The sequence below is a fragment of the Balaenoptera physalus genome (assembly GCF_965194825.1).
Source record: "Balaenoptera physalus genome assembly, chromosome: 6".
NCBI lineage: Eukaryota > Metazoa > Chordata > Mammalia > Artiodactyla > Balaenopteridae > Balaenoptera > Balaenoptera physalus.
The window spans coordinates 52,758,126-52,770,999 of NC_138885.1; the positions used below are offsets into that span (position 1 = coordinate 52,758,126).

The 12,874-nt window shown below is 38.7% G+C and overlaps 1 protein-coding gene across 2 annotated transcripts in view; it reads left to right on the forward strand.

Annotated features, from left to right (window-relative positions):
• Nucleotides 1–1,566: 1,566 nt before the first annotated feature.
• The window catches only part of UPP2 (uridine phosphorylase 2), a 44,489-nt gene continuing 33,181 nt past the window's right edge, over nucleotides 1,567–12,874 (forward strand). The window contains exons 1-2 of one of the 2 annotated variants that reach the window (XM_082465178.1): nucleotides 1,567–2,838; nucleotides 8,236–8,353. In XM_082465178.1, the coding sequence (XP_082321304.1) occupies nucleotides 2,777–2,838; nucleotides 8,236–8,353 (180 nt within the window). In that variant the 5' untranslated portion in view covers nucleotides 1,567–2,776. The remainder of the gene's footprint in view (nucleotides 2,839–8,235; nucleotides 8,354–12,874) is intronic. The other variant, XM_082465177.1, reaches the window with a different exon arrangement.

Below are 12,874 nucleotides of genomic sequence, written 5' to 3' on the forward strand. Positions count from 1 at the left end.
ATGTCCCTCCCCAGTGTGATAAGAGCACTGTTTTAGGGGGAGGGTATGGTCCTAAGTCTACATGAGTAAATAGCACAGATTCAGCAGAAAATGTGTCAACTGGGGAGAGATCCAAATGCTACCCAGTTGCACGCCAGGACTCTGATTTCTTTTCTCCAACATTAGAGGTTCAGGGGCAAAATTAAAGCAGAGAGAAAATTTTCATGAGAGCGAGAATAAGAAATTGCTGGCACTATGGAGGACGACAGTGGGAAGTGAAATGTTTTGTCCCAGGCCAGACACTGTGGAGCATGGATCTGGTGGAGCTGATGCAGCCTCTGCTAATCTCAAAGCTGTGCTGAGTCATGGGCTCTTGCTGGCACGTGGCCTTTGTTCACAAAACGCCCAGTGATGGCGTGAGTTTGCCTTGTGCATGCTTTCTAAAAATGAAAACTTTTCCCATTCTGTTCAGTGACTAGCCTTTTGCAATATGGATAATTAAAAAAAATTATCGAGGAACAATCTATCATAAGAGTAGGACTGAGTCTTAAAAAGACTGAAAACTAGGGAAAAGAAGACTACTCAGAAAACATGAATTAATACTCTGCTTTCATAGATTGTACAAGACTATTCTGCATTTCACCCAGATGATGACCACTTACATAATGTCCCGGGGAGCTGTTATATGGGGTCCATAAATCCTTGCTGGCATTACCTGGCACTGTCAGTGATGAAGATCATTGGCTGACAGACACAGAAAACAAACTTACGGTTATCCCAGCAGAGAGGGGGTGGGAAAGGATAAATTAGGAGTTTGGGATTAGCGGATACAAACTACTGTATATGAAATAGATAGACAACAAAGTCCTACTGTATAGCACAAGGAACCTTGTAATAAACCATAACCCAAGAGAATATGAGAAAGAATATAAATATATACATATATATGTGTAACTGAATCGCTTTACTGTACACCAGAAACTAACACAACATTGTAAATCAACTATACTTCAATTAAGAAAAAAAAGATCATTGGCTGACAGAATTTGTATTGGAAACCAACACGTTAATTAGTCTAATTAATTTGCTGGAGTAATTAATTATCTAGCACTTATCTAATTAGCTAACATTTTCACCTGTCAGAGCCAGAGGTAAATGCCAGACTGGAATTGGGCGGGGGTCGTCCTCGTTATACCCAACAATAAATTGAGAGATAGAGCATGGAATACCAAATACAAGTGGGAAGGCGCCCGCAGTGGTAAGTGGGCATGCGGAGTCTGAAAACTCTCAGTGGGCGTTGGGAAAGAGCAGCAGGTACACCGCTCTGAGGTGGGTCATGAGGTCAGAGAAAATATGTATTATTATAAACTACAAACAGGAACTACCATCCCAAGTTACAAGTAACACACATGTGCAGACTTATTTTGCCTCAAAGTTGTCATTACCTTCACCAAGATCAGTTTCCTTGGAGATTTTTGGATGCCTAGGGCAAAGTGACAAATGTCCATTTGGGGGTGGCAGAGGCAAGATTTAGGCTGCTACACTGGTTCCCTACTTACTCTCTGTCCTTCTCAATCTGTAAACTTTGCTAGCTGACCAAGATGGACCAAAGGAGGCCAGCATGGAATTCGAGGGGTTTGTCTACAACTACTATCACCAGGAAGAGGAGTATTTCTTAAGATGGAGATCCCTAGTAAGATGTGGGCATTTGATTCTTCACTGTTACACACGTTCTTACAGAGAAATCCATGCACATTATGAAATGCCTTGTATCTGCTGCTGTTTGGGCATTTATGGACATTTTAAGGTCTGATGTGCTTGAAAGTCATGAGACTAATATTCCTAATGCTCTCACCAGCATAGAACTTCAGCTGATTGCCATCGGAGCTGAGCCAAAAGGGAAACAGGATAAAGTTCCTCTAAAGTCTTTTAGATTTTCTGTCCCCAGAAGTATAAAGTGAGAAGCAGCAGCAAACATAGTAAATTCATGGATTTCTTAACAGAGATACCCTGTTTTCTGAAAATACTAGTCTGTATTTTGTTATTCTACCTGGGTTGACTTCGGACAGCTGCTTCATTGGATTTTACAGGCAGCCTCGGGTTTAGCTAAATAAAGAGGTCCTGGGAAACAGGCTTTGTTTAATTATCAGAACTTCTGTGTGAATTTGAATGGGCAAAGTTCAGATGAAGGGGTGTTCTGAGGTCCTGACTTTGTGTGTTTTTCTCACTTGTGATCACAAAGAATGAAAACAAGTTGATGAGAGGTAGGATGAGGTGAGAAAATGAAATGTTTGGGAACTGAAAGTTCTCACGTGTACTGGACACATTCTGAGACAACCTGGTGGATTTGTTATGGAAATCAATGGAGGACTTGCAACCATATACAGTTGTCTAAAAGTAAATAAGTCTGTGTGCTACCCCAGACCCATGCTGGACCAAGGTCAGATGTAAGGGAAAGGTGTTCTGGTCAACAGTTAACAAGCCAACCAACCTATCCTATTAAAGAGGTAGGATGCCACACCTTCAAAGGGAACCTATCTTCTTGGGGAAGTGTTGCTCCAAGAGCTGGGCTGTAGTTTAAAAGGCCATGTCAGGGAGAATATTTTTGAATTAATGAGGGAGTTTAGAATGCTAAGGGAAAAGTTCCATTAGCAATTTCAGAAGAAAACAAGTTTTAAGGGAGAGTGGCATTCTAAATTGTCATTCTACCATAATTTGATCCATAATTTAATAGTAAATCACAATATTTTTCTTTCCTGATATCAACTTAAGAGTGACTATCCTCATAATACAAAGTATGACTTCGAGTTTTCCTGCTTCCAATACATCAATGAGATCTGAGAGGAATACATATGTTGGGTGAGTAATTTTGATCTTTTATTGGTTTTGATGAGATGGGAGGTTCTTTGGATTTTATATTAAATATTCAGAAGGTGGATTTCTACAGTTATGTAAGTTTCTTAAGTTTAGAGATCATATAGTTGGAACACAGTTCAGAATACAAAACGAAATAAAAACAATGCCAATTTTCTTCTCAATGGCATTTTCATTTCTCAGTTCTTGGAAGGGGTTAGCTCATCTAAGAAAGTGAGGCAATGTGTCAATCACATCTCAATTAAAGAAAAAAGAAAGTGGGGCAAAACAAGTCACAAAAAACATGCAAATGTTGAACCAACATGCATGAATGAACGAATTCACAGTTCAGCCTGGAATTCAGCCTGGAGTTCAGTCTTTAATCCCAGGACTGTGGGCTGTATCTGAGAAATAATTAAAGGGGCCTCCCAGTGTCTAAGGGAGATTTAACTGTGTTGCAGCTTATTATGAAGTGATTTCACGTGCTTTGTGATGGACTTTACATAGAATGCACTTCTAAAATACCGTGTAGGTTATTCATCTCAGGGGTAGACATAAATCTGCCAAAGCTGTCTGCAAATTTAGCTCCAATTCCTGCCCCAGGTTCACAGAACATAATAGAGCATTAATCTTCATGAGGCTTAAGGAAGTTTTGCAAGTTCCCTCTAAATGTCTGGCTTAAAGGCTCCATCAGGACAGCATTTCAGAAAATGCTCCACTTACCCATCCCAAACAGAGGTAGCCTCCCACTGTGTTCATTTCTTCAGGGAAGCCAAGGAGAGGGAAAAGGAAACATTATGAAGATGAAGGTAATGGTAAAATGGAAAGACTTCTCACCCAGCACTTTACTTTGGTTACCAATATTTAATACTGACCATGCTATGTACCATGTCATAGTTTGCTAAAAGACTTTATTCCCAACTGCATCTTTGGCTTATGTTTTTGGGAAAAAATGTAAAACAATATAGAGGAGAAAACAGTAAATGCAAGTCTATTTAATAAAAATTATGTATCTTGGAAAGATTGAAGTATTGCAATTGTCTGATTCATACTGGGTTAAATTTGGCATGATACCCCAAATTGGTCCTTCCTTTGGTCACTGATAGAGTGATCATCTTAGAAGTGCTTCTTTTTTTTTTTTTTTTACAAATTGGGGGGGGTTGTTTTTTTTTAAACTTTTGGGTTTTATTTATTTATTTATTTATCTATGGCTGTGTTGGGTCTTCGTTTCTGTGCGAGGGCTTCCTCCAGTTGCGGCAAGCGGGGGCCACTCTTCATCGCGGTGCGCAGGCCTTTCATTATCGCGGCCTCTCCCGCTGCGGAGCACAGGCTCCAGACGCGCAGGCTCAGCAATTGTGGCCCACGGGCCCAGTTGCTCCGCGGCATGTGGGACCCTCCCAGACCAGGGCTCGAACCCGTGTCCCCTGCCTTGGCAGGCAGATTCTCAACCACTGTGCCACCAGGGAAGCCCTAGAAGTGCTTCTTGATGAGCCTAATGGAATAAGAATCTTCTACAGACATCTCCCTGCCCCAATTTTTGGACCAAGAGATCATTAGACATTGGGACAGACATCAAAGAAAACTAAAGAATGAATTAAGAGTATTATAATTAACACAAGAGAATATAATTAATGGTTATCCCAGTCTGAGAATTTCTTCTTGAAGATAGGAGAGGTGGAGTGGATCAGTGATTTTAAAAATACGAAGTCCCAGATCTCCTTGACCAACTGAATCAGAATTTCTAGGAGTTGGGCCCAGGTATCAGTACTTTTTAAAGCACCACGGGTGACTCTGATATGTAGTTAGAGTTTGACTCACTGGAGTAGATGAATGACACTCTTTCATAGAGTGATGATTCACAGATTCAGCTGGGAATCCTAAGGAAAAATCTCCATATAGTGAAAGCAGTTTTGGCAGAGTAAAACAGAAAGCATAATAGAAACTGGAAGATAAAGTGTATGGCAGTGTTTCTCAAACTTTAATGTGCATGGGAATAACGTAAGAGGTAGTCAAAATTCAGATTGTAATTGAGTATGTCTAGGGTAGGGACTGAGATTTTGCATTTCTAACAAGCTGTCCAGGCGATGCTGCTGACGCTCCTGGTTCATTGACCACACTTTGTCTAGCAAGGGACAGTGGGTAAATATCTTCTTGCCCCTCAGCAAGAGAAGAAAGAAGGTGTCCTTCTGCTCTGAGGCTTTGAGGCTTTTTCTGATGTAGGAAAGTGCACTAACATCAAGGAATGCTTTCTTTTTGAAACCAGCTATGATCCACTAACTAATTAAGAATCTGTTATCCTAAATGTTTTTGAAATTAATAGTATTCCTGTTCTACTTCCTGAACAGTTAATTCAACACATAAAATTTTTTAAGATTTAGGAATGAAAAAAGATACATGAGACAGCTTGCATGAGGGAATTCAAAATCTTTCTGGGAAGGCAGAAAATTAACATATGAAATGCCAAATAAATGCTTTAGGAGCACAGTGGGGGGAATTCATACTGACCAGAGAGGAAAGATACTTGGAAAAGCCTTCACAGAGGGGGTGATATTTGAATTTGACCTTGAAGAATGAGTAGGATACTAATAGGTGAAAAACTGAGGGCAAGGAGAAGGATGTTTCAGGAACAAAGGCCTAAAGCAGGGGTTCTTAACTTCGGCTGCACATCAGATCATCCAGGAAGATTTAAAAAATAATTTCAGAGTCTAAATTAATTGGGGCCTGAGCAACAGTGTTTTCTTCAAAACCCCCTGGTGATCTTAATGCACAATCAGGTTGAGGACCATTGGAGATACAGAAACATACAAGGTTTTTGTTAAGATGTTTTAAGGTATTTGGAGGGAAATGGGAGGACCGTAGAGCAGAGAAGTTCCAGATGGTTCTTGGTAAAGATGGCTGGATCCACTGTGGTGTGAGGCAGTGTTCATGCAGTAGGGGAAAGGGCAGGAGGGCTGGCAGCCACGGCATCACCAGAATGGATGATATGGCCAGGGTGTGTTGGGATGTCACACCCAAGATGAGTGGGAGCGAACGGGTAACCACTGAACTGCACTGGGTAATGGAGTGATGGGCTGACATCAAGAATGGCTTTAAGACAAATACCATATGATACCACTTATATGTGGAATCTAAAATATGACACAAATGAACGTATCTATGAAACAGAAACAGACTCACAGACATAAAGAACAGATTTGTGGTTGCCAATGGGGAGAGGGGATGGGGGAGGGACGGATTATGAGTTTGGGATTAGCAGATGCAAACTAGTATGTATAGAATGGATAAACAACAAGGTCCTACTGTACACCACAGGGAACTATATTCAGGATCCTGGGATAAACCATAATGGAAAAGAATATGAAAAAGAATATATGTATATGTATAACTGAATCACCTTGCTGTACAGCAGAAATTAACACAACACTGTAAATCAACTATACTACAACAAAATGAATTTTTTAAAAAAGAATGGCTTTAAGCCCTCCTAGTTGTAGTCCTTTCTTTCTGGTAAGCTTGTCTTTCCATTGGCTTCTTAGTAATATCTCCACATTCTCTTCTGGGCATCTGGTGGAAGAAGGCTGCTGGAAAATAGAGTTTCTACATTGAAGTGTCCTCTTTCTTACCTTACCTTCTGTTTTTAAGTCTTACTTTCCTTATTACAATAATTTTGTACTCTTATGGTTTCACATGATTACTAAAATTAGGTCTTTCACTTTATCACTTCCCCTTTCTCCAAGCTCTTTAGTCTCACTTCTTTTCCTTCACACTTTTTCTTGAGCATTTCTTTTTTATAAGCTCTAAATCCTGTTTCTCTAGAACTCTGTGCCTGTTTATTCTTCCTTTTCCCCTATTATACCTACATTCAGTCTCTCCAGGATCCTACTCAGCTTTCTGTTTTGACCCCATCATCCTGCTTCACTTACTTCTCATTTAGATCTTCTAATGAAAAAAGATCATTTCATAGTATGTTAACAAAGAACCTCTTATTGGTCAGCAGGCTAATGTTGTTTAAAATGTCAGTGGCTTCTTGCTCAATCCAAAACAGGCTGATCGGGGCTTCCCTGGTGGCGCAGTGGTTGAGAGTCTACCTGCCAATGCAGGGGACACGGGTTTGAGCTCTGGTCTGGGAAGATCCCACATGCCGTGGAGCAACTGGGCCCGTGAGCCACAACTACTGAGCCTGCTCGTCTGGAGCCTGTGCTCCGCAACAAGAGAGGCCGCGATAGTGAGAGGCCCGCGCACCGCAATGAAGAGTGGTCCATGCTTGCCACAACTAGAGAAAGCCCTCGCACAGAAACGAAGACCCAACACAGCCAAAAATAAATAAATTAATTAAAAAATAATAATAATAAATGTGCAGTGAAAAGAAAAAAAACAACAAAAAAAAAACAGGCTGATGGAGTAAAGGACTGGTGTCTACTCTGCACATCCATTGAGAGAGAGAGGAAGAGAAACAAATTTGAAGGAGATACTGGTTTTTTAGGAGCCAGGCCTAGAAGTAGACACATCACTCCCACCCACATTCCAATGGCCAGAACTCAGTCATATGACCTCACTTTACTGCAAGAGAAGCTGGGAATGTGGTCTAGCAATGTGCCCAGGAAGAAAAAGAATTGGGGTTTGATGAACACATTGCATTCTTTGCCACACCCTACTTTTTCATGTCAGTCTCTCTAAAGCTAGTACCTGTCAGGTCCTCCATGTTGGGAGGTGTAAGAATAAGAGTTAGTTATTCTATGTTCACTGTACATCAGCTGTGTTACAAACATTATCTCCTTCAGGCCTTAGGCAATCTTGCAAAGCAGTTATTATTTTCACTATACCAATCTTACAGATGAGGAAGCCAAAGAACAAAGATAAAATAATATACCCAAGGTTGCACAATTAGAATATATATGGTTGAACTGGCAGGGGAATCCAGGCAGTCTGATTCCAGAGCCCAGTAGCTTATGTTACACAGCCTCTCTTTCAAAGAAAGAAAATAGCCACCAGGGCTGGACAGAATTGGGTAGAAATGACTGTTCTGTAATCTACTGGTTGTATAATCTTGTATAAGTTTCTCAACTTCTGTAAGCCTTGGCTTCTTATGAATTATTGGTATTACTTACCTAATAGAATGGTCATGGGATTAAATGAGGTAATGTATTTATTATATGCAGTTTTCATGACATTGTAGAATTTTCATGCTTAATGCTATGCCTGGTACATAGTAAGTGCAAAACAAATATCAGCTATTTTTATTCATTATTATACCACACTGCTTCCTTACAAATCAATTAATCCTAAATGAAGGTTTTTGTCTGATATTTGGGCTAGTGGTTATCATAGGTGTAGACTGATATTCCCCTTTTGTGTGGTATCCCTCCAAATTCCTTTACATCTTCTTTGTATTATTTTTTTCAGAAAAGGTTTTGTTCATGTTAAAAATCCTTACCTGGACTCTATGGATGAAGATGTTCTCTATCACTTGGATTTAGGAACAAAAACACACAACCTACCAGAAATGTTTGGGGATGTAAAGGTAAAAGTATTTCTAACTTTAGGAAAAACAATTGAGTTTCCTCTGGTGATATTTCTCCTTATTTTCCTAACATAAACTTTACACCTTTGGCTAGAGAAATGTCAGAGGTCCCAATAGGAACAAAAGCTGTGCTCGTTCTCTGAAACAATTTAGAATGTGTACATCATGAACAGTCATTTCCACCTTAACAAGATATAAAGGTTCCCAAACTATATCTAATGCAAACATGGTTATTTGACTCTTCTGGTCCCTAGAGATAAATACAATTTTATTGACAATACTGCTGGGTGTTCAGAATTCATTACGATTCAGTTCACTGTTTAACATCTTCATTTATAGATGAAACTCATTAATTCTTATTTTATCAAATCATGAAATAACTCAACAAAACTAACAATACTATCTTATACCACTTCTTGAAAACAACCATTATTCAATATTTCATATTATTAAGATTTTTGTTATTTCATAATAAAATATTATGAAATAATTGTTTCTGGAACGCTACTAGGAAAATTTTGTCAGTATTATTTATCTTAATATATATTTAATTATAAAAATGGCTCATGTTCATTATTTAAATTTGGAAAAATATAAATAAGAACAAAGATTTTTATTTTTTAAATTAAATTTATTTTAATACAGCAAGTTCTTATTAGTTATGTATTTTATATATATTAGTGTATATATGTCAATCTCAATCTCCCAATTCATCCCACCACCACCATTCCCCGTCCACCCCAACCCCAGCTGTCCCCCCTTAGTGTCCATACGTTTGTTCTCTACATCTGTGTCTCTATTTCTGCCTTGCAAACTGGTTCATCTGTACTATTTTTCTAGATTCTACATATATGCGTTAATGTACGATATTTGTTTTTCTCTTTCTGACTTACTTCACTCTGTATGACAGTCTCTAGATCCATCCACGTCTCTACAAATGACCCAATTTCGTTCCTTTTTATGGCTGAGTAATATTCCATTGTACATATGTATCACATCTTCTTTATCCATTCGTCTGTCGATGGGCATTTAGGTTGCTTCCATGACCTGACTATTGTAAATAGTGCTGCAATGAACATTGGGGTGCATGTGTCTTTTTGAATTATGGTTTTCTCTGGGTATATGCCCAGTAGTGGGATTGCTGGGTCATATGGTAATTCTAGTTTTTAGTTTTTTAAGGAACCTCCATACTGTTCTCCATAGTGGCTGTATCAATTTACATTCCCACCAACAGTGCAAGAGGGTTCCCTTTTCTCCACACCCTCTCCAGCATTGGTTGTTTGTAGATTTTCTGATGATGCCCATTCTAACTGTTGTAAGGTGATACCTCATTGCAGTTTTGATTTGCATTTCTCTAATAATTAGTGATGTTGAGCAGATTTTCATGTGCCTCTTGGCCATCTGCATGTCTTCTTTGGATAAATGTCTCTTTAGGTCTTCTGCCCATTTGTGGATTGGGTTGTTTGTTTTTTTTAATATTGAGCTGCATGAGCTGTTTATATATTTTGGAGATTAATCCTTTGTCTGTTGATTTGTCAGCAAATATTTTCTCCCATTCTGAGGATTGTCTTTTCATCTTGTTTATGGTTTCCTTTGCTGTGCAAAAGCTTTTAAGTTTCATTAGGTCCCATTTGTTTATTTTTGTTTTTATTTCCATTACTCTAGGAGGTGGATCAAAACAGATCCTGCTGTGATTTATGTCAAAGAATGTTCTTCCTATGTTTTCCTCTAAGAGTTTTACAGTGTCCAGTCTTACATTTAGGTCTTTCATCCATTTTGAGTTTATTTTTGTGTACGGTGTTAGAGAGTGTTCTAATTTCATTCTTTTACATGTAGCTGTCCAGTTTTCCCAGCACCACTTATTGAAGAGACTGTCTTTTCTCCATTGTATATCCTTGCCTCCTTTGTCATTGATTAGTTGACCATAGGTGCATGGGTTTATCTCTGGGCTTTCTATCCTGTTCCATTGATCTATATTTCTGTTTTTGTGCCAGCACCATATTGTCTTGATTACTGAAGGTTTGTAGTATACTCTGAAGTCAGGGAGTCTGATTCCTCCAGCTCCGTTTTTTTACCTCAAGATTACTTTGGCTATTTGGGGTCTTTTGTGTCTCCATACAGATTTTAAGATTTTTGGTCCTAGTTCTGTAAAAAATGCCATTGGTAATTTGATAGGGATTCCACTGAATCTGTAGATTGCTTTGGGTAGTAGAGTCATTTTCACAATATTGATTCTTCCAATCCAAGAACATGGTATATCTCTCTATCTGTTTGTATCATCTTTAATTTCTTTCATCAGTGTCTTATAGTTTCCTGCATACAGGTCTTTTGTTTCCCTAGGTAGGTTTATTCCTAGGTATTTTATTCTTTTTGTTGCAATGGTGAATGGGATTGTTTCCTTAATTTCTCTGTCTGATCTTTCGTTGCCAGTGTACAGGAATGCAAGAGATTTCTGTGCATTAATTTTTATTTATTTATTTATTTGGCTGCTATGGGGTCTTCGTTGCTTTGCATGGGGTTTCTCTAGCTGCGGCGAGCGGGGGCTACTCTTTGCTGCGGTGCATGGGCTTATTGTGGTGGCTTCTCTTGTTGCAGAGCACGGGCTCAAGGCGTGTGGGCTTCACTAGTTGTGGCTTGCAGGCTCTAGAGCGCATGCTCAATATTTGTGGCACACGGGCTTAATTGCTCTGCGGCATGTGGGATCTTCCTGGACCAGGGCTCGAACTCGTGTCCCCTGCATTGGCAGGCAGATTCTTAACCACTGCACCACCAGGGAAGTCCCTCTGTGCATTAATTTTGTATCTTACAACTTTACCAAATCATTGATTAGCTCTAGTAGTTTTCTGGTGGCATCCTTAGGATTATCTATGTACAGTATCATGTCATCTGCAAACAGTGACAGTTTTACTTCTTTTCCAATTTGTATTCCTTTTATTTCTTTTTCTTCTCTGATTGCCAAGGCTAAGACTTCCAAACCTATGCTGAATAACAGTGGCGAGAGTGGACATCCTTGTCTTGTTCCTGATCTTAGAGGAAATGCTTTCAGTTTTTCACCATTGAGAATGATGTTTACTGTGGGTTTGTCATATATGACCTTTATTGTGTTGAGGTAGGTTCCCTCTATGCCCACTTTCTGGAGAGTTTTTATCAATAAATTGGTGTTGAATGTTGTCAAAAGCTTTTTCTGCATCTACTGAGATGATCATATGGTTTTTATTCTCCAATTTGTTAATATGGTGTATCACAGTGATTGATTTTTTTGTATATTGAAGAATCCTTGCAACCCTGGGATAAATCCCACTTGATCATGGTGTATGATCCTTTTAATGTGTTGTTGGATTCTGTTTGCTAGTATTTTGTTGAGGATTTTTGCATCTATATTCATCAGTGATATTGGTCTGTAACTTTCTTTTTTTGTAGTATCTTTGTCTGGTTTTGGAATCAGGGTGATGGTGGCCTCGTAGAATGAGTTTGGGAGTGTTTCTTCCTCTGCAATTTTTTGGAAGAGTTTGAGAAGGATGGGCGTTAGCTCTTCTCTAAATGCTTGATAGAATTCACCTGTGAAGTCATCTGGTCCTGGACTTTTGTTTGTTGGAAGATTTTTCATCACAGTTTCAATTTCATTACTTGTGATTGGTTTGTTCATATTTTCTGTTTCTTCCTGGTTCAGTCTTGAAAGGTTATACCTTTCTAAGAATTTGTCCATTTCTTCCAGGTTATCCATTTTATTGGCATAGAGTTGCTTGTAGTAGTCTCTTATGATTCTTTGTATTTCTGTGGTGTCCGTTGTAACTTCCCCTTTTTCATTGCTAACTTTATTGATTTAAGTCATCTCCCTATTTTTCTTGATGAGTCTAGCTAAAGGTTTATCAATTTTGTTTATCTTCTCAAAGAACCAGCTTTTAGTTTTATTGATCTTTGCTATTGTTTTCTTTGTTTCTATTTCATTTAATTCTGCTCTGACCTTTATGATTTCTTTCCATCTACTAACTTTGGGTTTTGTTTGTTCTTCTTTCTCTAGTTCCTTTAGGTGTAAGGTTAGATTATTTATTTGCGATTTTTCTTGTTTCTTGAGGTAGGATTGTATTGCTATAAACTTCCCTCTTAGGACTGCTTTTGCTGCACCCCATAGGTTTTGGGTCACCATGTTTTCATTGTCACTTGTCTCTAGGTATTTTTTGATTTCCTCTTTGATTTCTTCAGTGATCTCTTGGTTATTTAGTAACATATTGTTTAGCTTCCATGTGCTTGTGTTTTTTACATTTCTTTCCCTGTAATTTATTTCTCATCTCATAGTGCTGTGGTCAGAAAAGATGCTTGATATGATTTCAGTTTTCTTAAATTTCCTGAGGCTTGATTTGTGACCCAAGATGTGATCTATCCTCGAGAATGTTCCGTGTGCACTTGAGAAGAAAGTGTAATCTGCTGTTTTTGGATGGAATGTCCGATAATCATCAATTAAATCAATCTGGTCTTTTGTGTCTTTTAAAGTTTCTGTTTCCTTATTAATTTTCTTTCTTT